The sequence below is a fragment of the Carcharodon carcharias genome (assembly GCF_017639515.1).
Source record: "Carcharodon carcharias isolate sCarCar2 chromosome 36 unlocalized genomic scaffold, sCarCar2.pri SUPER_36_unloc_2, whole genome shotgun sequence".
NCBI classification, from domain to species: Eukaryota; Metazoa; Chordata; class Chondrichthyes; order Lamniformes; family Lamnidae; genus Carcharodon; species Carcharodon carcharias.
In genome coordinates, this window is record NW_024470737.1 from 1,248,976 (window position 1) to 1,271,764 (window position 22,789).

A 22,789-nucleotide genomic window follows, 5' to 3' on the forward strand; every position below is an offset into this window, starting at 1 on the left:
GCTCTATCCCCCTCCCCACCCAGTCACCCTGCGTTGCTCTATCCCCCTCCCCGTACAGTCACCCTGCGCTGCTCTATCCCCTTCCCCATCCAGTCACCCTGCGCTGCTCTATCCCCTTCCCCATCCAGTCACCCTGCGCTGCTCTATCCCCCTCCGCGTGCAGTCACCCTGCGCTGCTCTAACCCCTTCCCCCTCCAGTCGCCCTGCGCTGCTCAATCCCCCTCCCCATCCCGCTCCAGTTACCCTGCATTGCTCTATCCCCCTCCCCATCCAGTCACCCTGTGCTGCTCTATCCCCTTCCCCATCCAGTCACCCTGTGCTGCTCTATCGCCCTCCCCATCCAGTCACCCTGCGCTGCTCTATCCCCCTCCCCATCCAGTCACCCTGCGCTGCTCTATCCCCCTCCCCATCCAGTCACCCTGCGCTGCTTATCCCCCTCACCATCCAGTCACCCTGCGCTGCTCTATTCCCCTCCCCCTCCAGTCACCCTGCGCTGCTCTGTCCCCCTCGCCATCCCGCTCCAGTCACCCTGCGCTGCTCTATCCCCCTCCCCATCCAGACAACCTGCGCTGCTCTATCCACCTCCATGTCCAGTCACCCTGCGCTGCACTATCCCCTTCCCCGTCCCCACACAGTTACCGTGCGCTGCTCTATCCCCCTCCCCGTCCAGTCACCCTGCCCTGCTCTATCCCCCACCCCGTCCAGTCACCCTGCGCTGCTCTATCCCCCTCCACGTCCAGTCACCCTGCGCTGCTCTATCCCCCTCCCCGTCCCCACCCAGTCACCCTGCCCTGCTCTATCCCCCTCCCCATCCGGTCACCCTGCGCTGCTGTATCCCCCTCCCCATCCAGTCACCCTGCGCTGCTCTATCCCCCTCCCCGTACAGTCACCCTGCGCTGCTCTATCCCCTTCCCCATCCAGTCACCCTGCGCTGCTCTATCCCCTTCCCCATCCAGTCACCCTGCGCTGCTCTATCCCCCTCCCCATCTAGTCACCCTGCGTTGCTCTATCCCCCTCCTCGTCCCCACCCAGTTACCCTGCGCTGCTCTATCCCCCTCCCCGTCCAGTCACCCTGCGCTGCTCTATCCCCCTCCCCGTCCAGTCACAATGCGATGCTCTATCCCCCTCCCCGTCCCCACCCAGTTACCCTGCGCTGCTCTATCCCCCTCCCCGTCCAGTCACCCTGCGTTGCTCTATCCCCCTCACCATACAGTCACACTGCGCTGCTGTATACCCCTCCACATCCAGTCACCCTGCGCTGCTCTATCCCCCTTCCCATCCAGTAACCCTGCGCTGCTCTATCCCCCTCCCCATCCAGTCACCCTGCGTTGCTCTGTCCCCCTCCGCGTACAGTCACCCTGCGCTGCCCTATCCCCCTCCCCATCCCCACCCAGTTAACCTGCGCTGCTCTATCACCTTCCCCATCCAGTCACCCTGTGCTGCTCTATCCCCTTCCCCATCCAGTCACCCTGCGCTGCTCTATCCCCTTCCCCATCCCCCTCCAGTCACACTGCGATGCTCTATCCCCCTCCCCATCCAGTCACCCTGCGCTGCTCTATCCCCCTCCCCACCCAGTCACCCTGCGCTGCTCTATCCCCCTCCCCATCCATTCACCCTGCGCTGCTCTATCCCCCTCCCCACCCAGTCACCCTGCGTTGCTCTATCCCCCTCCCCGTACAGTCACCCTGCGCTGCTCTATCCCCTAGCCATCCAGTCACCCTGCGCTGCTCTATCCCCTTCCCCATCCAGTCACCCTGCGCTGCTCTATCCCCCTCCGCGTGCAGTCACCCTGCGCTGCTCTATCCCCCTCCCCCTCCAGTCACCCTGCGCTGCTCTATCCCCCTCCTCATCCAGTCACCCTGCGCTGCTCAATCCCCCTCCCCCTCCAGTCACCCTGCGTTGCTCTATCCCCCTCCCCATCCAGTCAACTTGCGCTGCACTATCCCCCACCCCCTCCAGTCACCCTGCGCTGCTCTATCACCCTCCCCATCCAGTCACCCTGTGCTGCTCTATCCCCCTCCCCATCCAGTCACCCTGCGCTGCTCTATCCCCCTCCCCATCTAGTCACCCTGCGCTGCTCTATCGCCCTCCCCATCCAGTCACCCTGCCCTGCTCTATCCCCTTCCCCATCCAGTCACTGCGCTGCTCTATCCCCTTCCCCATCCAGTCACTGCGCTGCTCTATCCCCTTCCCCCTCCAGTCACCCTGTGCTGCTCTATCCCCCTCCCCATCCCGCTCCAGTCACCCTGCGCTGCTCTATCCACCTCCACGTCCAGTCACCCTGCCCTGCTCTATCACCCTCCCCGTCCAGTCACCCTGCCCTGCTCTATCTCCCTCCCCGTCCAGTCACCCTGCGCTGCTCTATCCCCCTCCCCATCCAGTCAACCTGCGCTGCTCTATCCACCTGCACGTCCAGTCACCCTGCACTGCTCTATCCCCCTCCGCGTCCAGTCACCCTGCGCTGCTCTATCCCCCTCCCCACCCAGTGACCCTGCGCTGCTCTATCCCCTTCCCCCTCCAGTCACCCTGCGATGCTCTGTCCCCCTCCGCGTCCAGTCACCCTGCGCTGCTCTATCCCCCTCCCCATCCCGCTCCAGTCACCCTGCGTTGCTCTATCCCCCTCCCCATCCAGTCAACCTGCGCTGCTCTATCCCCCTCCACGTCCAGTCACGCTGCGCTGCTCTATCCCCCTCCCCGTCCCCACCCAGTTACCCTGCGCTGCTCTTTCCCCTCCCCGTCCAGTCACCCTGCGATGCTCTATCCCCCTCCCCATCCCCACCCAGTTACCCTGCGCTCCTCTATCCCCCTCACCATCCAGTCAACCTGCGCTGCTGTATCCCCCTCCCCATCCAGTCACCCTGCGCTGCTCTATCCCCCTCCCCATCCAGTCACCCTGCATTGCTCTGTCCCCCTCCGCGTACAGTCACCCTGCGCTGCTCTATCCCCCTCCCCATCCCCACCCAGTTAACCTGCGCTGCTCTATCACCTTCCCCATCCAGTCACCCTGTGCTGCTCTATCCCCTTCCCCATCCAGTCACACTGCGCTGCTCTATCCCCTTCCCCATCCCCCTCCAGTCACACGGCGATGCTCTATCCCCCTCCCCATCCAGTCACCCTGCGCTGCTCTATCCCCCTCCCCACTCAGTCACCCTGCGCTGCTCTATCCCCCTCCCCACCCAGTCACCCTGCGCTGCTCTATCCCCCTTCCCATCCAGTCACCCTGCGCTGCTCTATCCCCCTCCCCACCCAGTCACCCTGCGTTGCTCTATCCCCCTCCCCGTACAGTCAACCTGCGCTGCTCTATCCCCCTCCCCATCCAGTCAACCTGCGCTGCTCTATCCCCCTCCACGTCCAGTCACGCTGCGCTGCTCTATCCCCCTCCCCGTCCCCACACAGTTACCCTGCACTGCTCTATCCCCCTCCCCGTCCACACGCAGTTATCCTGCGCTGCTCTATCCCCCTCCCCGTCCAGTCACCCTGCGCTGCTCTATCCCCCTCACCATCCAGTCACCCTGCGCTGCTGTATCCCCCTCCCCATCCAGTCACCCTGCGCTGCTCTATCCCCCTTCCCATCCAGTAACCCTGCGCTGCTCTATCCCCCTCCCCATCCAGTCACCCTGCGTTGCTCTGTCCCCCTCCGCGTACAGTCACCCTGCGCTGCCCTATCCCCCTCCCCATCCCCACCCAGTTAACCTGCGCTGCTCTATCACCTTCCCCATCCAGTCACCCTGTGCTGCTCTATCCCCTTCCCCATCCAGTCACCCTGCGCTGCTCTATCCCCTTCCCCATCCCCCTCCAGTCACACTGCGATGCTCTATCCCCCTCCCCATCCAGTCACCCTGCGCTGCTCTATCCCCCTCCCCACCCAGTCACCCTGCGCTGCTCTATCCCCCTCCCCATCCATTCTCCCTGCGCTGCTCTATCCCCCTCCCCACCCAGTCACCCTGCGTTGCTCTATCCCCCTCCCCGTACAGTCACCCTGCGCTGCTCTATCCCCTAGCCATCCAGTCACCCTGCGCTGCTCTATCCCCTTCCCCATCCAGTCACCCTGCGCTGCTCTATCCCCCTCCGCGTGCAGTCACCCTGCGCTGCTCTATCCCCTTCCCCCTCCAGTCGCCCTGCGCAGCTCAATCCCCCTCCCCATCCCGCTCCAGTCACCCTGCGTTGCTCTATCCCCCTCCCCATCCAGTCACCCTGTGCTGCTCTAACCCCTTCCCTATCCAGTCACCCTGCGCTGCTCTATCCCCCTCCCCATCCAGTCACCCTGCGCTGCTCTATCCCCCTCCCCATCCAGTCACCCTGCGCTGCTCTATCCCCCTCACCATCCAGTCACCCTGCGCTGCTCTATCCCCCTCCCCATCCAGTCACCCTGCGCTGCTCTATCCCACTTCCCCTCCAGTCACCCTGCGCTGCTCTATCCCCTTCCCCATCCAGTCACCCTGCGCTGCTCTATCCCCCTCACCATCCAGTCACCCTGCGCTGCTCTATCCCCCTTCCCATCCAGTAACCCTGCGCTGCTCTATCCCCCTCCCCATCCAGTCACCCTGCGTTGCTCTGTCCCCCTCCGCGTACAGTCACCCTCCGCTGCCCTATCCCCCTCCCCATCCCCATCCAGTCACCCTGTGCTGCTCTATCCCCTTCCCCATCCAGTCACCCTGCGCTGCTCTATCCCCTTCCCCATCCCCCTCCAGTCACACTGCGATGCTCTATCCCCCTCCCCATCCAGTCACCCTGCGCTGCTCTATCCCCCTCCCCACCCAGTCACCCTGCGCTGCTCTATCCCCCTCCCCATCCATTCACCCTGCGCTGCTCTATCCCCCTCCCCACCCAGTCACCCTGCGTTGCTCTATCCCCCTCCCCGTACAGTCACCCTGCGCTGCTCTATCCCCTTCCCCATCCAGTCACCCTGCGCTGCTCTATCCCCTTCCCCATCCAGTCACCCTGCGCTGCTCTATCCCCCTCCGCGTGCAGTCACCCTGCGCTGCTCTATCCCCTTCCCCCTCCAGTCGCCCTGCGCTGCTCAATCCCCCTCCCCATCCCGCTCCAGTTACCCTGCGTTGCTCTATCCCCCTCCCCATCCAGTCACCCTGTGCTGCTCTATCCCCTTCCCCATCCAGTCACCCTGTGCTGCTCTATCCCCCTCCCCATCCAGTCACCCTGCGCTGCTCTATCCCCCTCCCCATCCAGTCACCCTGCGCTGCTCTATCCCCCTCGCCATCCAGTCACCCTGTGCTGCTCTATCCCCCTCCCCATCCAGTCACCCTGCGCTGCTCTATCCCCCTCCCCATCCAGTCACCCTGCGCTGCTCTATCCCCCTCCCCATCCATTCACCCTGCGCTGCTCTATCCCCCTCCCCACCCAGTCACCCTGCGTTGCTCTATCCCCCTCCCCGTACAGTCACCCTGCGCTGCTCTATCCCCTAGCCATCCAGTCACCCTGCGCTGCTCTATCCCCTTCCCCATCCAGTCACCCTGCGCTGCTCTATCCCCCTCCGCGTGCAGTCACCCTGCGCTGCTCTATCCCCTTCCCCCTCCAGTCGCCCTGCGCTGCTCAATCCCCCTCCCCATCCCGCTCCAGTCACCCTGCGTTGCTCTATCCCCCTCCCCATCCAGTCACCCTGTGCTGCTCTATCCCCTTCCCTATCCAGTCACCCTGCGCTGCTCTATCCCCCTCCCCATCCAGTCACCCTGCGCTGCTCTATCCCCCTCCCCATCCAGTCACCCTGCGCTGCTCTATCCCCCTCCCCATCCAGTCACCCTGCGCTGCTCTATCCCCCTCCCCATCCAGTCACCCTGCGCTGCTCTATCCCACTTCCCCTCCAGTCACCCTGCGCTGCTCTATCCCCTTCCCCATCCAGTCACCCTGCGCTGCTCTATCCCCCTCACCATCCAGTCACCCTGCGCTGCTGTATCCCCCTCCCCATCCAGTCACCCTGCGCTGCTCTATCCCCCTTCCCATCCAGTAACCCTGCGCTGCTCTATCCCCCTCCCCATCCAGTCACCCTGCGTTGCTCTGTCCCCCTCCGCGTACAGTCACCCTGCGCTGCCCTATCCCCCTCCCCATCCCCACCCAGTTACCCTGCGCTGCTCTATCACCTTCCCCATCCAGTCACCCTGTGCTGCTCTATCCCCTTCCCCATCCAGTCACCCTGCGCTGCTCTATCCCCTTCCCCATCCCCCTCCAGTCACACTGCGATGCTCTATCCCCCTCCCCATCCAGTCACCCTGCGCTGCTCTATCCCCCTCCCCACCCAGTCACCCTGCGCTGCTCTATCCCCCTCCCCATCCATTCACCCTGCGCTGCTCTATCCCCCTCCCCACCCAGTCACCCTGCGTTGCTCTATCCCCCTCCCCGTACAGTCACCCTGCGCTGCTCTATCCCCTTCCCCATCCAGTCACCCTGCGCTGCTCTATCCCCTTCCCCATCCAGTCACCCTGCGCTGCTCTATCCCCCTCCGCGTGCAGTCACCCTGCGCTGCTCTATCCCCTTCCCCCTCCAGTCGCCCTGCGCTGCTCAATCCCCCTCCCCATCCCGCTCCAGTCACCCTGCGTTGCTCTATCCCCCTCCCCATCCAGTCACCCTGTGCTGCTCTATCCCCTTCCCCATCCAGTCACCCTGTGCTGCTCTATCCCCCTCCCCATCCAGTCACCCTGCGCTGCTCTATCCCCCTCCCCATCCAGTCACCCTGCGCTGCTCTATCCCCCTCCCCATCCAGTCACCCTGTGCTGCTCTATCCCCCTCCCCATCCAGTCACCCTGCGCTGCTCTATCCCCCTCCCCATCCAGTCACCCTGCGCTGCTCTATCCCCCTCCCCATCCAGTCACCCTGCGCTGCTTATCCCCCTCACCATCCAGTCACCCTGCGCTGCTCTATCCCCCTCCCCATCCAGTCACCCTGCGCTGCTCTATCCCACTTCCCCTCCATTCACCCTGCGCTGCTCTATCCCCTTCCCCATCCAGTCACCCTGCGCTACTCTATCCCCCTCCCCATCCCCCTCCAGTCACCCTGCGCTGCTCTAACCCCCTCCCCACCCAGTCACCCTGCGCTGTTCTATCCCCTTCCCCATCCAGTAACCCTGCGCTGCTCTATCCCCTTCCCCATCCAGTCACCCTGCGCTGCTCTATCCCCCTCCCCCTCCAGTCACCCTGCGCTGCTCTATCCCCTTCCCCATCCAGTCACCCTGCGCTGCTCTATCCCTCTCCCCATCCAGACAACCTGCGCTGCTCTATCCACCTCCATGTCCAGTCACCCTGCGCTGCACTATCCCCTTCCCCGTCCCCACACAGTTACCGTGCGCTGCTCTATCCCCCTCCCCGTCCAGTCACCCTGCCCTGCTCTATTCCCCACCCCGTCCAGTCACCCTGCGCTGCTCTATCCCCCTCCACGTCCAGTCACCCTGCGCTGCTCTATCCCCCTCCCCGTCCCCACCCAGTCACCCTGCCCTGCTCTATCCCCCACCCCGTCCAGTCACCCTGCGCTGCTCTATCCCCATCCCCCTCCAGTCACCCTGCGCTGCTCTATCCCCATCCCCCTCCAGTCACCCTGCGCTGCTCTATCCCCATCCCCCTCCAGTCACCCTGCGCTGCTCTATCCCCCTCTCCGTCCAGTCACCCTGCGCTGCTCTATCCCCATCCCCCTCCAGTCACCCTGCGCTGCTCTATCCCCCTCCCCGTCCAGTCACCCTGCGCTGCTCTATCCCCATCCCCCTCCAGTCACCCTGCGCTGCTCTATCCCCCTCCCCGTCCAGTCACCCTGCGCTGCTCTATCCCCATCCCCCTCCAGTCACCCTGCGCTGCTCTATCCCCCTCCCCGTCCAGTCACCCTGCGCTGCTCTATCCCCATCCCCCTCCAGTCACCCTGCGCTGCTCTATCCCCTTCCCCATCCAGTCACCCTGCGCTGCTCTATCCCCCTCCCCCTCCCCGTCCAGTCACCCTGCGTTGCTCTATCCCCCTCCCCCTCCCCGTCCAGTCACACTGCGATGCTCTATCCCCTTCCCCATCCAGTCACCCTGCGCTGCTCTATCCCCCTCCCCATCCAGTCACCCTGCGCTGCTCTATCCCCCTCCCCATCCCCCTCCAGTCACCCTGCGCTGCTCTATCCCCCTCCCCATCCCCCTCCAGGCACCCTGCGTTGCTCTATCCCCCGCCTCTCCCCCCCACCATTTACCTCTCCTCCACCCCCGCTGCCTCAGTTGTTTCTCCGCGAACTCCATGCTCCCGCTCAGTGCGGAAGCACGTCACGCGCCGGCTAGACGCGCAAAGGAGCATGCGCCGCCGCCATCTTTGTAAAGGACCCAGGTCCCCTTCCGGAGGCCGTCGAGCCATGTTTGTAAAGGTTGTTCAGGCTTTGAGTGGCGGGCCTGTCCAATCCCCATCCACCACTACTCTCCTCCGTCTGGCTGAACTTGTTCTCACACTGAACAATTTCTCCTTCAACTCCTCTCACTTCCTCCAAATAAAAGGTGTGGCTATGGGTACCCGCATGGGCCCCAGCTATGCCTGTCTCTTTATGGGTATGTGGAACATTCCTTGTTCCAGTCCTACTCCAGGCCCCCTTCCACAACTCTTTCTCCAGTACATCGATGATTACTTCGGTGCTGCTTCATGCTCTCGCCGGGACTTGGAAAAATTTATTAATTTTGTTTCCAATCTCCACCCCTCCATCATTTTCACATGGTCCATCTCTGACACTTCCCTTCCCTTCCTTGACCTCTCTGTCTCAATCTCTGGTGATAGACTGTCCACCAATATCCATTACAAACCCACCGACTCCCACAGCTACCTCGACTACAGCTCCTCACACCCCGCTTCCTGTAAGGACTCCATCCCATTCTCTCAGTTCCTTCGCCTCTGTCGCATCTGTTCTGATGATGCTACCTTCAAAAACAGTTCCTCTGACATGTCCTCCTTCTTCCTTAACCGAGGTTTTCCACCCACGGTGGTTGACAGTGCCCTCAACCGTGTCCGGCCCATCTCCCGCGCATCCGCCCTCATGCCTTCTCCTCCCTCCCAGAAACATGATAGGGTCCCCCTTGTCCTCGCTTATCACCCCACCAGCCTCCGCATTCAAAGGATCATCCTCCGGCATTTCCGCCAACTCCAGCATCAATTTAGTCTACTGCATTCGCTGCTCCCAATGTGGTTTCCTCTACATTGGAGAGACCAAACGCAGACTGGGTGACCGCTTTGTAGAACACCTTCAGTCTGTCCACAAGCATTACCCAAACCTCCCTGTCGCTTGCCATTTTAACACTCCACCCTGCTCTCTTGCCCACATGTCTGTCCTTGGCTTGCTGCATTGTTCCAGTGAAGCCCAACGCAAACTGGAGGAACAACACCTCATCTTCCGACTAGGCACTTTACAGCCTTCCGGACTGAATATTGAGTTCAACAATTTTAGATCATGAACTCTCTCCTCCATCCCCACCCCCTTTCTGTTTCTTCCCCCTCCATTTTGTTTTCTCCAATAATTTATATAGATTTTTCTTTTCCCACCTATTTCCATTGTATTTAAATGTACTCCACCCATGGTTTATTTCACCCCACCCCCACTAGAGCTATCTGTACCTTGCTCGTCCTGCTCTCCATTCTTAATTAGCACATTCCTTTAGATAATATCACCACCTTCAACACCTCTTTGTCCTTTTGTCTGTGACATCTTTTGGTTATCTCCACCTCTCACTGGCCTCTATCAGCTCTACCTGACCCACTCCCTCCTTAAACCAGCTTATATTTCACCTCTCTTCTATTTTCACTTAGTTCTGTCGAAGGGTCATGAGGACTCAAAACGCTAACTTTGCTCTTCTCCGCCGATGCTGCCAGACCTGCTGAGTTTTTCCAGCTATTTGTTTTTATTTTGTAAAGGAAGGCCTCAGGTTTGGGGGAGGGGCTGGGTTCACAGATCAGCAGAATTCATAAAAAGTACGATTCACCCAATTATCCTGTGTAGTAAACAAGTCAGGATGTAATTGCATCTTGTAGATGGTACACACACTGCTGCTACTGTGCGTCGGTGGTGGAGGGAGTGAATGTTTGGTGCCGATCAAGCGGGGCTGCTTTGTCCTGGATGGTGTCGAGCTTCTTGAGTGTTGTGGGAGCTGCACTCACCCAGGCAAGTGGAGTGTCCCATCCCACTCCTGACTTGTGCCTTGTAGATGGTGGACAGGCTTTGGGGAGTCAGGAGGTGAATTACTCACTGCAGGATTCCCAGCCTCTGACCTGCTCTTGTAGCCACAGTATTTATATGGCTGGTCATAGTCATAAGAGTCATGGAGGTCTACGCCCCAAAAAAGGCCCTTCAGCCCTTCAAGTCTGTGCAGGTCAAACAAGTACCTAAGTATTCTAATCCCATTTTCCAGCACTAGGCCCATAGCCTTGTATCCCATGGCATCATCGCCAGTGCACATCCAAATACTTCTTAAATGTTGAGGGTTTCTGCCTCTCCTACCCTTTCAGCCAGTGAGTTCCAGATTCCCACCACCCTCTGGGTGAAAAAATTCTTCCTCACATCCCCTCTAAACCTCCTGCCCCTTACCTTAAATCTCTGCCCCCTGGTTATTGATCCCTCAGCCAAGGGGAAAAGTTTCTTCCTGTCTGCCCTATCTATGCCCCTCATAATTTTATACACCTCAATCAGGTCCCCCCTCAATCTCCTCTGCTCCAGGGAAAATAACCCCAGTCTATCCAATCTCTCCTCATAACTAAAACTCTCCAGTCCAGGCAACATCCTGGTAAATCTTCTCTGCACTCTCTCTAGTGCAATCACATCCTTCCTATAATGCGGATTCCAGAACTGCACGCAATACTCTAGCTGTGGTAACCAGCGTTTTATACAGTTCCAGCATAACCTCCCTGCTCTTATATTCTAAGCCTCGGCTAATAAAGGCAAGTATCCCATATGCCTTCGTCAGTTTCCGGTCAATGGTAACCCCCCAGGATGTTGATAGTGGGGGATTCAGCGATGGTAATGCTGTTGAATGACGGCTGGACTCTCCCTTGTTGGAGATGGTCATTGCCTGGCACGTGCGTGACACGAATGTTACTTGCCGTATATCTTGGGTTACAGCTTTATATTGTACACGTGAACCTTCGATCTTTGCCAGATAAGAAGAAAGGAGAGTGATACCCCTCCCTCCCTTTACCCCTCCCTCCCCTTACCCCTCCCTCCCTTTACCCCTCCCTCCCCTTACCCCTCCCTAGCCAACCGTGCCCACGTCCCATGAACGAATTAAAACAAAAGTTCCGCTGGGCTGTTTGGTTCAGGGTGAAGTAACAGGAGACTCGAATGAAGACAGACGATTTTATACGTTTCAGAGAAAAATTAAATCATTTGATAAACATTGGAGGGAAAGCAGTTGGTTCTACCAGGAGGAATAAAACATTTGGGTGGACATTACCATTTGAAATTTATACCAACGATACGAAAACAAATTCTGTGGTTCACGTAGCAGGGGAGTGAAGCGGGCGATAAGGTAGATAGCCAGGGAGCTGCATCCACGGGCGGCTCAACAGGCAAAGGGGTTCTGTCACTCGCGGAGGCTGAAAATCGTCGGGAAGTCACTTCCGTGAGGTTCCCCAGGCCTGGTGCAGGATTCCCGATGTCTAACCCAGCCCGTGCCGACAATGTCACGTGGAGGGGATCGACAAAACTGCCTTATTGGGATTTCTAATAGCTCAGGATGGGCGAGAGTTAGGAAGGTGGGACGCTGGGAGTCTACCGCCTGCTCCATTGTCCTGCTCCATCCCGTTCTGTCACAACGTAGGTGGCCTTTTTTTTGAGTCAGCTGGAGGGTTTAAAAGGACCTGACGGTCAACAATCCAGCGTTAGGAACCGTCTTCATTTGGGTGAGTGGTAGGTAAGACCGGGACGCGTTGGTGAGAGTTAGGAGCACGCTGGGGGTTAGATATCGGTTTCGCTTGTCCTGATACTTCATGCAGGGAGGTTTTCAACGCCCCGCAAATCGAAGTTCATGACGTTATTTCGTGGAGGATCGAAACGCCCGGGCGCCGGCTGTGGGAGAGTGACGGGAGCCTGGTCCTCGCTGCTCTCCACTCCGTCCCTCTGCTGAGTGGTCGGGAGGGGGGGGTGGGTGGGTGGGTAGGTGGGGGGGTTGTGGGGCGGTTGGGCTGAATGATGTGCCCAAGCCGAGCAGGCCTGTGTGGGGGTGGGGGTGGAAACGGGGCAAAGGCCCCAGCAGAGCACGAGGGGAAGGGGTTGGTCAGCGCCCCCGGGGCTTTCACAGGTTGTTGTGGACCCATTGGTAAATCTCCCCCTCGTTGTCCTTCCTCCACTGGATGTAGGAGGTGGTCCTCTCGATCGCCTTGGTCAGGATGCGGCTGGCGAATTGGTACCCGCTGGCCTCGAGGGTCAGTTTGAAGGCCTTCAGCTACGAGCAGAAGAGAGAGAGAGAGAGACAAGCGTCAGGGCAGGTAAGGCAGAGAAGTGCGCGTCGGCAGCGTCGCTCCCCCAGACAGTCGCAGCCGGTGGCGCTGGAAGTTGCCCCAGGGACTCGGTGGGCTGTCCGGCGGCCGCCTCACCGAGCTGACCAATCACAAAGAGCTTGGCGAGGGCCAATGGGGCCTTTGACCTCTCGGCGACCCTCGCCCATTGTCCCTCGGCCTCACGCTGCAGAATAGGCACTGGCCGGCTGAATGCCAATCGAGGGGGTGGAAATCAGCCTGATTCCCCGCACCCCCCCCACCCCGTCACAGAGCCAGGGTGGGGGATGCAGAAACCGAATGGGTATTGTTTCCATGGTAACGTCAGCGGTGCCTGGTTTGACCATGAGCCTGGGCGCAGGATGAAGTGCTGACCGGCCGTGGGTTTCGTCACCGTGTTGGCCAAGTCCCAGCAGGTCACAGCCTCACCATTGGGCCAGAAGGTCGTGGATTCAACTCCCTGTCCAGAGAATTGAGCCACATAAACCAGGCCGACACTCCCAGTGCCAGTGCTGAGGGAGCGCCGCACGGTCGGAGGGTCAGTGCTGAGGGAGAGCCGCACTGTCGGAGGGTCAGTGCTGAGGGAGAGCCGCACTGTCGGAGGGTCAGTACTGAGGGAGTGCCGCACTGTCGGAGGGTCAGTACTGAGGGAGTGCCGCACTGTCGGAGGGTCAGTACTGAGGGAGTGCCGCACTGTCGGACGGTCAGTACTGAGGGAGTGCTGCACTGTCGGAGGGTCAGTACTGAGGGAGTGCCGCTCTGTCGGAGGGTCAGTACTGAGGGAGTGCCGCACTGTCGGAGGGTCAGTACCGAGGGAGCGCCGCACTGTCGGAGGGTCAGTACTGAGGGAGTGCCGCACTGTTGGAGGGTCAGTACTGAGGGAGTGCCGCACTGTCGGAGGGTCAGTACTGAGGGAGCGCCGCACTGTCGGAGGGTCAGTACTGAGGGAGTGCCGCATTGTCGGAGGGTGTGTACTGCGGGGGTGCTGCACAGTCGGAGGTGCCGTCTTTCAGGATGAGAACCAAGACCCCATCTGCCCTATCAAGTGGAAGTCAACCGAGCACTAATGGAAGAGGAGCGAGTGGGTGGCGTCTGGACGGTGTGGGGGGGGGGGGCGACTTTCTCCCTGGTGACCTCTGGCCAATGATTGATCCCTCGGCCAACATCACTAAGAATAAAGCAGATGCTCTGGCGCCATGATCACATTGTTGTTTGTGGGAGCTTGCTGTGCATAGATTGGCTGCCAAATTGTTACAGTGACCGCAGTTTGAATAGCACCTGATCGTTCCTGAGGCGCTGGGGGTGGGGGGGGGCGGCTAGGCAGGAGCCTGAGGTGGTGGAGCACAGGCCCCCTTCCTTTAACCTGGGGGCTTGGGGAAGAGGCTGCCCCAATGCGCTCGGGCGGAGGGAGGAACTTGGCGCTATGGATCCTGACCTCCTGCAGGTCCTCGTCGGTGGAGAATCTGGAGGTCACGCCATCGAGCAGGCCCAAAATCACCTCGGTCATCTTGAACCTGGTCATAGAAAATGAAAGCTTGTCAGATATAGTGTGGGGGGGGGGGTGGGGGGGGGGTGGGGTTGGTGGTGGGGTGTGGGGGAGTGGGGGGGGTTACATTACAACAACAACTTGCATTTACATGATACCCTTCACGTGGTCAGATGTCCCAGTTCACCTCAGTGGAGCGAGGATTCCCTCCCTCAGCCTCTGCCCCCCCACCCCCCTTTCTCTCTGAAGGAGAATCATCCGGACTGGAAACATTAACTCGGTTTCCCTCTCTCTCCGCAGACACTGCTGAGTTACTCCAGCATTTTCTGTCTTTATTCCTTGAGCATATCATTGTTTGGTGTGACGTGGGCTTGGATCAGTCGCAGAACGGTAGATATTCAGCCCGTCAGGAGGCCATTCGGCCCATCCTGCCGCCGGTTCTAGATCTTTAATCGCAGCTTGTCAACCCGAATCTGGCCTCCCCGTTTCCTGATCAATCCCAGCTCCCTCGTCTTTCAAGGCTTTGACAGTTTCAACAGCCCTTTTGTTCCACCTTCCATCTCATCGGGGGAAAATGGGGAGGCGATCGGGAAGCAGGGGTGAGGCTGCAGTGTGTGTACCATCTACAAGATGCACTGCAGCAACTCACCAAGGCTCCTTCGACAGCACCTTCCAAACCCACGACCTCTACCATCTAGAAGGACAAGGGCAGCAGACACATGGGGAACACCACCACCTGGAAGTTCCCCTCCGAGTCACTCACCATCCTGACTTGGAAATATATCGGCCGTTCCTTCACTGTCGCTGGGTCCAAATCCTGGAACTCCCTCCCTAACAGCACTGTGGGTGTACCTACACCACAGGGACTGCAGCGGCTCAAGAAGGCAGCTCACCCCCACCTTCTCAAGGTGTGCTGCGCAATGAGACCAACAGCCCGCACTTGTACAGCAGCTAAAATATCCCAAGAGGCTTCACAGGATCAAACAATATTTGACCCCAATCCACATAAGGAGATATTAGGGACAGATGACCAAAGGCTTGGTTAAAGGGGTTGGTTTTAAGGACTGTCTTATAGGAGGAGAAAGAGAGAGAGAGAGATGAGCTTCTTTGCAGCCATTTGACCTCTGATCTTTCTGACCGGTAAACAGTTCTTAGTGAACAGTAAAAAGTCCTGCTGGCTGTATATTCCAGAGGAATTTCATTACCCTGAGCGCTGCCATCATTGTTTTTAGAACAGCTGATTGCATTTTGATGTCTCATCTCGGAAACTTTTGAAAAGTTTCAGGCTAGTGTAAAAGCCAACAGGAGATGGGGTCTTTCACACTCCTTAGAGGGTTTGAGTGTCTGTTCTTTTTCATCCCACTTGAGTGGAATGCAAGTTTGTATGCTGTAGCTTGCTGGCTGTCTCCAAAGGGCAGCTCACTGTATATTCCTTTATTTTATCTTCTTTACAAACTGTTAAAAAAGCATTAAGTCTATCCTCTTATCCTACCACCTCTACTGGTGTGTGTGTGTGTGTGTGTGTGTGTGTGTGTGTGTGTGTGCGCGAGAGTGTGTATGTGCCAGTGGGAGTGTATCAGTGGGTTTTTATGTGTGAGTATGAACATGTGTGTGCACAAGTGTATGCATGAGTGTGTGTGTGTGCACGCGAGTGTGTGTGTGTGTGAGAATGTGTATGTGGGTGTGTGTGCGTGAGCGCATGCGCGAGTGTATGCATGAGTGTGTGTGTGGTGTGTGCGTGAGAGTTTGTTTGTGGGTGTGTATGTGTGCATGCGCGCGAGTGTATGCATATGTGTGTGTATGGTGTGTGCGCGAGAGTGTGTGTGTGCAAGAGTGTGTGAGCGCGAGAGTGTGTATGTGGGTGTGTGTGTGTGCGCGCGCGCGCGAGTGTATGCATGAGTGTGTGTGTGTATGGTGTGTGTGCGAGAGTGTGTGTGCGTGAGAGTGTGTGTGTGGGGTTGTGTGTGTGTGCACGCGTGACTGTATGCATGAGTGTGTGTGTGTGTGCGAGAGTGTGTGTGTGCGAGAGTGTGTGTGCGCGAGAGTGTGTGTGTGCACGAGAGTATGTTTGTGGATGTGTGTGTGTGCGCTCGCGAGTTTTTGCATGAGTGTGTGTGTGTATGGTGTGTGCGCGAGAGTGTGTGTGTGCACGAGAGTGTGTGTGTGCCCAGGGAAAGTGTGAGACCTTACGATTTTCCTAGGTTTTTTTTCATTCAGGATACAGTTTCAATAAACTTATCTTGTTCCTTGTTTAAACTCTGAAAGGCTGGCTGTCTAATCCTTCACAATCTGAAAGGGGACGTGGTCAAACTCCTGCAGCATTGGCAACGTACCTCCTCACTAAATTCCCAAAAAATCCTGTAACCGTCAGACCTGGAGGGCTGGGTCAAGAGGCTCATTTTTACCCCTCTTCGTGTGGTCGTAGCACCTACACGTGACTCCAGACCCCCAGCAATGTGGTTAACTCTTAACTGCCCCTCTGAAATGCCCCAGTAAACCACTCTGTCGTGCCAAACAACTACAGAACAGCACTGTGGGCGTGCCTGCACCACAGGGACTGCAGCGGCTCAAGGCGGCGGCTCACCCCTACCACCGTCTCAAGGGGCAGTTAGGGGTGGGCAACAAATACTGGCCCTGCCAACAACGTCGAAATCTCAGGAGCAATTCAAAAGGAGAAAAAGTGCCAACAAAGGCAGGAGGGCTGAATGGCCGCCTCCTGTGCTGCAACCGTTCCATGATGCTCAGAGAGTTATTGAGGGCAAAAAAAAAAACTGGCTATGTGCCCTGAGGGTCAGAACCACCACCCTGCCCCCCACCCCCCACCATTCCCCCACCCCCGCAGTGGCACTCAGTGATGCCAGGGAGCTGTGGTGATGGGGGACGGTCTAGTGAAGTAGGTGGGGTGGGGGGGGTGGTGGGGGTGTGACACACCATGCCAACCACCCCCACTGAACTGACCGCCAAGGGTAGGCTTCTGGCCTCTCCCGGACTGTGGGGGGAGGGGGCAGGACTGGTGGAGGCAGGAGTCACGTGGAGGATGTGAACCGCCGATGAACTTACTTGGAAACGATGGACGCCCAGTTGTCCTTGATGAAGTCCCACGCCGGCTTCTTCCCATTGATATTTTGGGCGACCAAGATAATGGTGGCTAGAGCATCTTGCTGCTTAATCTTCCACGGCATCAAGGTGAAACTCAGGTACCTGAGGAGATAGAGAGAGAGAGAGACCGTCCATCACCAGCACAGTCGAGACATTACGCGTGACACTTCCTGTAGGTATCTCAGGATAAAGGCATAGCCACCAAGGTTGGCATGAATGTCATGTTGGTTGTGTCCTAATCCCTCCTCATTCTTCTGAACTCCAGCGAATATAATTCTAACCAACTCAATCTCTCCTCATATGTCAGTCCCACCATCCCAGGAATCAGTCGAGTAAACCTTCGCTGCATTCCCTCTATAGCAAGTACATCTGGAGATCATTATAAGACCAGCCTGCTGGAATCACACCCCATCCCCCCACGCTGGACCCCCACCCCCTCCCCCATGCTGGACCCCCACCCCCTCCCCCTTGCTGGACCACCACCCCCCCACTCCCTCCCCCACGCTGGATCGTCCGCCCACATCGGTGGGTGAACACATCGGTGCAGAGCCCGTCACCACAAGTGTGACAGGCAGAAGCTGGGACTTACCCGCCTGGGAGCCTTGCTCACATCGCGGACGTCCAAGGAGTAGAAGATGCTGGAGCCCCACAGCAACAGGACCCTGGAGGAATGTCCAGATCACGGGAGGTGGAACGTCACCGTTGAGGGTCTGTTCACAACAGATGATGCTCGAGGGGGTGGAGAGGGAGGTCCAGCTGTGTTTGGGAGAGGAAGATGTACTGGCGGGGGAGGGGGGGGTGAGAGAGGAAGGTCTAGGGTTGGCTGGGAGAGGAAGAGGTAGCGGAGGTGTGGGGGGGTTGAGGTTGGGGAGGGACAAAGGTGTCAGAGGGGTGAGAATTGGGGGAGAGAGTACGCGGGGAGGAGGGGGTTATAGGGGAGAATATGGCAACTGGGGAGGTAAGTGTAAGGGGGTAAGAAGGTTTAAGGTGGGGGGGGGGAAGAAGGTGTAAGGGAAGGAGTCCAGAGAGGGCAAGGAGTCCAGGGGGAGGAAGGGGTCTTGGGGGAGAAGGGAGTCTGGAGAGGGGAAGGAGTCTGGAGGTTGGAAGGAGGAGTCGGGAGTGGAGTTGTGGGAAGGGGAGGGGTCCGGGGGGTTGGAGTCTCCAGGGGGAAGGAGTTCCGGGGTGGGGTAGGAGTCCGAACATGCCCAACACTGACAGGCATGAAAGATTCCGCGCTATGTACAATACACCAGACTCCTACCGCTGCTGCTTGGAGACTGAATATCAGTCATGGGACTGTTACATCACATCCTATCAAGGTGGGTCATGATTGGCAGCATTTCAGATACGCTCTCTTAAAGGTACATGTGGATTTGGAGCAGGAGTAGGCCCTTCAAGCCTGCTCCTCCACCCATGGCTGGTCTGATTTCAACCTAACTCCACATTCCCATCCACCCCCGATAACGTTTCACCCCCTTGTTCATCAAGAATCTATCTCGCTCGGCCTTAAAAATATTCAAAGACTCTCCTCCACCACCTTTTGAGGAAGAGAGTTCCAAAGACTCTTAACTCTGCATGAGAAAAAAATTTCTCCTCATCTCTGTTTTAAAGGGTGACCCTTATTTTTAAACAGTGACCCCCTAGTTCTAGATTCTCCCACAAGGGGAAACACCCTCTCCACATCCACCCTGTCAATACCCCTCAGGATCTTATATGTTTCAATCAAGTCACCTCTCACTCTTCTAAACTCCAGTGGATACAAGCCCAGCCTGTCCGACCTTTCCTCATGAGACAACCCGCCCATTCCTGGTATTAGTCTGGTAAACATTCTCCGAACTCTTTCCAATGCAAGAGGAAACATCCTCTTACCAGACTAATACCAGGAATGGGTGGGTTGTTTTTTATCCAGTAGGAATAAATGGGTCTTTTTCAGAGTGGCAGGTGGTGACTAGTGGGGTACCGGATCAGTGCTTGGGTCCCAGCTATTCACAATATATATCAATGATTTGGATGAGGGAACCAAATGTAATATTTCTAAGTTTGCTGATGACACAAAACGAGGTGGGAATGTGAGCGGTGAGGAGGGGGTTAAGAGGCTTCAGGACAATTTAGACAGGTTGAGTGAGTGGGCAGATGCAGTATAATGTGGATAAGTGTGTACACCAGTCATTGAAAGCAAACATGCAGGTGCAGCAAGCAGTTAGGGAGGCAAATGGTATGTTGGCCTTCATTGTGAGAGGACTTGAGTACAGGAGCAAGGATGTCTTACTGCAGCTGTACAGGGTCTTGGTGAGACCACATCTGGAGTAGTGTGTGCAGTTTTGGTTTCCTTACCTAAGAAAGGATATACTTGCCATAGAGGAAGAGCAGTGAAGGTTCACCAGACTGATTCCTGGGATGGCAGGAGTGTTGTGGGAGGAGAGATTGGGCTGACTAGGCCTGTATTCACTGGAGTTTAGAAGAATGAGAGGGGATCTGATTGAAACATATAAAATTCTGACAGGGATGGACAGACTGGATTCAGGGATGATGTTTCCTCTGGCTGGGGTAGGGTCTAGAACAAGGGGTCACAGTCTCAGGATACGGGGTGGACCATTTAGGACTGAGATGAGAAACTTCTTCACTCAGAGGGTGATGAACCTGTGGAATTCTCTACCACAGAGGCTGTGGAGGCCAAGTTACTGAATATATTTAAGGAGGAAGTAGGTAGATTTCTAGACTCTAAAGATGTCAAGGGGTATGGGGAGAGAGCGGGAGTACAGTGTTGAGATAGAGGATCAGCCATGATCATATTGGATGGCAGAGCAGGCTCGAAGGACTGAATGACATACCTCCTGCTCCTATTTTCTATGTTTCTAAGGAGACCAATACTGTACCCAATACTCCAGATGTGGTCTCACCAGTGTCCTGCATAACTGAAGCATAACTTCCCTACTTCTGTATTTAATTCCCCTCACAATAAGCAACAACATTCTATTAGCTTTCCTAATGACTCACTGTACCTGCATGCTAACCTTTTGTGATTCATGCGCTAGGACACCCAGATCCCTCTGCATCTCAGAGCTCTGCAATCTCTCACCGTTTAGATAACATGCTTCTTTTTGATTCTTCCTGCCAAAATGGACAATTTCACATTTTCCCACGTTATACTCCATTTGCCAGACCTTTGCTCACTCACTTAACCTATCGATATCCCTCTGTAGCCTCTTCACAGCTTGCCTATCTTTGTGTCATCAGCAAATTTAGCAACCATACCTTCGCTCCCTTCATCCAAGTCATTTATATAAATGTTAAGCAGTTGAGGCCCCAGCACTAATCCCTGTGACACACCGCATGTCACATCCCACCAACTAGAAAAAGACCCATTTATGCCTACTCTTTGCTTCCTGTTAGCCAGTAAACCTTCTTTCCATGCCAAAATGTTACCCCCTACACCATGGGCTTTTAGATTTTGCAATAACCTTTGATGTGGCACCTTTCAGTGCCTTTTGGAAATCTAAGCACAGTACATCTACCAGTTCCCCTTTATCCACAGCATGTGTTACTTCTTCAAAGAACTGCAACAAATTGGTTCAACATGATTTCCCTTTCACAGAACTACGTTGACCGGTGATTGTAATTTTCTGGAGTTCCTCCCTCTCTTCCGTTTCCTGATTTACAGCTATTTCTGGGATGTTACTTGTGTCCTCTATAGTGAAGACCGAAGCAAAAAACTGATTCAATTCATCCGCCAATACCTTATTTTCCATTATTAACTCCCCAGACTCACTTTCTATAGGACCAATTCTCACTTTGTTAACTCCTTTCTTATTTAAAGAGGTATAGAAACTCTTTCTATCAGTCTTTACATTACTAACTAGCTTTCTCTCGTACTCGAATTTTTCCCTCCTTATTAATCTTTTAGTCATTCTTTGATGTTTTTTACATTCTGTCCAATCTTCTGGCCTGCCATCCATCTTTGCATAATTAAAAGCTTTTTTCTTTAAGTTTGATACTATCTTTAATTTTTTTAGTTAACCATGGACGGTGGGCCCTATCCTTAGAACTTTTTCTTGTTGAAATGTATCTATTCTGAAATATCCCCTTAAATGTCTGCCAATGAATCTCCATTGACATACCCCTTAACCTCATTTGCCAGTTCATTTTAGCCAGATCTGCTTTCGTGCCCTCATAGTCACCCTTATTTAAGTTTAAAATACTAGTCTTGGACCCAGTCTTCTCTCCCTCAAACTGAATATAAAATTCTATCATATTATGATCGTTGCCACCTATGGGTGCCTTCATTATGAGGTCATTAATGACCCCTATCTCGTTGCACAATACCAGCTCTGGATGGCTCCAGAACGTGCTGTTCTAAGAAGCCATTCCAAAAATATTCTATGAACTCCTCATCTAGGCTACCTTTGCCCATCTGATTTTTCTAGTCGATATGTTGATTAAAATTCCCATGATTATGGATGCACTTTTATGATGAGCTCCCATTATCTCCTCCTTTATACACCGTCCTACCATGTCGTTACAGTTAGGGGGCCTCTACACCACCCCTACAAGTGACTTCTAGCCGTTATTGTTTCTTATCTCAAACCAAACCATTTCTACATATATGTATACATCATACCACAACATATTCCTGCTCCTATTTCTAACGTTTTGTGTTCTTAAGTGTTATTCATTGATGGGATGTGGGTGTCGCTGGCTGGCCCCAGCATTTATTACCCATGCATAATTGCCCCTTGAGAAGGTGGGGGTGGGCTACCTTCTTGAGCCACTGCAGTCCCTGTGGTGTAGGTATACCCACCTTGCTGTTAGGGAGGGAGTTCCAGGATTTGGACCCAGCGACAGTGAAGGAACGGCCGATATATTCCCAAGTCAGGATGGTGAGTGGCTCGGAGGGGAACTTCCAGGTGGTGGTGTTCCCATGTGTCTGCTGCCCTTGTCCTTCTAGATGGTAGTGGTCGTGGGTTTGGAAGGTGCTGTCTAAGGAGCCTTGGTGAGTTGCTGCAGTGCATCTTGTAGATGGTACACACACTGCTGCTACTGTGTGTCGGTGGTGGAGGGAGTGAATGTTTGTGGATGGGGTGCCGATCAAACGGGGCTGCTTTGTCCTGGATGGTGTCGAGCTTCTTGAGTGTTGTGGGAGCTGCACTCATCCAGGCAAGTGGGGAGTGTCCCATCCCACTCCTGACTTGTGCCTTGTAGATGGTGGACAGGCTTTGGGGAGTCAGGAGGTGAGTTACTCACTGCAGGATTCCCAGCCTCTGACCTGCTCTTGTAGCCACAGTATTTATAGGGCTGGTGCAGTTCAGTTTCTGGTCAATGGTAACCCCCAGGATGTTGATAGTGGGGGATTCAGTGATGGTAATGCCATTGAACGTCAAGGGGCGATGGGTGAGTTCTCTCTTGTTGGAGATCATTGCCTGACACTTGTGTGGCGCGAATATGTAACCCCTCTATTGCAAGTGGGATCTGGTATCTCTGCAATGGTTAGACAGCAGTGGGTTAATGGGCCTCAGCAGTTAGTGCGCCTGAACGAAACGGTACAGGGTGATTTCTCATCCTCGACATTGAACCTAAAGCTTAATCCTGATGGACACTGATGAGGAGAATGGCACAGGCCCTTCCTTCCCCAACCTGTGTCCCCTGGTCTCACTCCCACCCTCCAATTAATCTTCCTCCCTCCCATGTTTCGATAAGGCATAGGCCAGGCTGCAGCAACAAGGTGCCTGGTCTTCCTGAACTTAGTAACCATGGTGGAAGGATATATTG

General features: G+C 56.0%; 2 protein-coding genes across 2 annotated transcripts in view; both read right to left on the reverse strand.

Moving 5' to 3' along the window:
• The window catches only part of gpatch4 (G patch domain containing 4), an 82,294-nt gene extending 74,041 nt beyond the window's left edge, over nucleotides 1–8,253 (reverse strand). The window contains exon 1 of the mRNA XM_041181749.1: nucleotides 8,168–8,253. Within this exon, the coding sequence (XP_041037683.1) occupies nucleotides 8,168–8,213 (46 nt within the window). The 5' untranslated portion in view covers nucleotides 8,214–8,253. The remainder of the gene's footprint in view (nucleotides 1–8,167) is intronic.
• A 3,913-nt stretch (nucleotides 8,254–12,166) lies between these two features.
• Nucleotides 12,167–22,789, reverse strand: part of LOC121274416 (aminopeptidase N-like) — a 78,085-nt gene continuing 67,462 nt past the window's right edge. The window contains exons 18-20 of the mRNA XM_041181725.1: nucleotides 16,985–17,125; nucleotides 13,874–13,952; nucleotides 12,167–12,386 (exon numbers count right to left, since the gene is read on the reverse strand). Coding sequence (XP_041037659.1) covers nucleotides 12,237–12,386; nucleotides 13,874–13,952; nucleotides 16,985–17,125 — 370 coding nt within the window. The 3' untranslated portion in view covers nucleotides 12,167–12,236. The remainder of the gene's footprint in view (nucleotides 12,387–13,873; nucleotides 13,953–16,984; nucleotides 17,126–22,789) is intronic.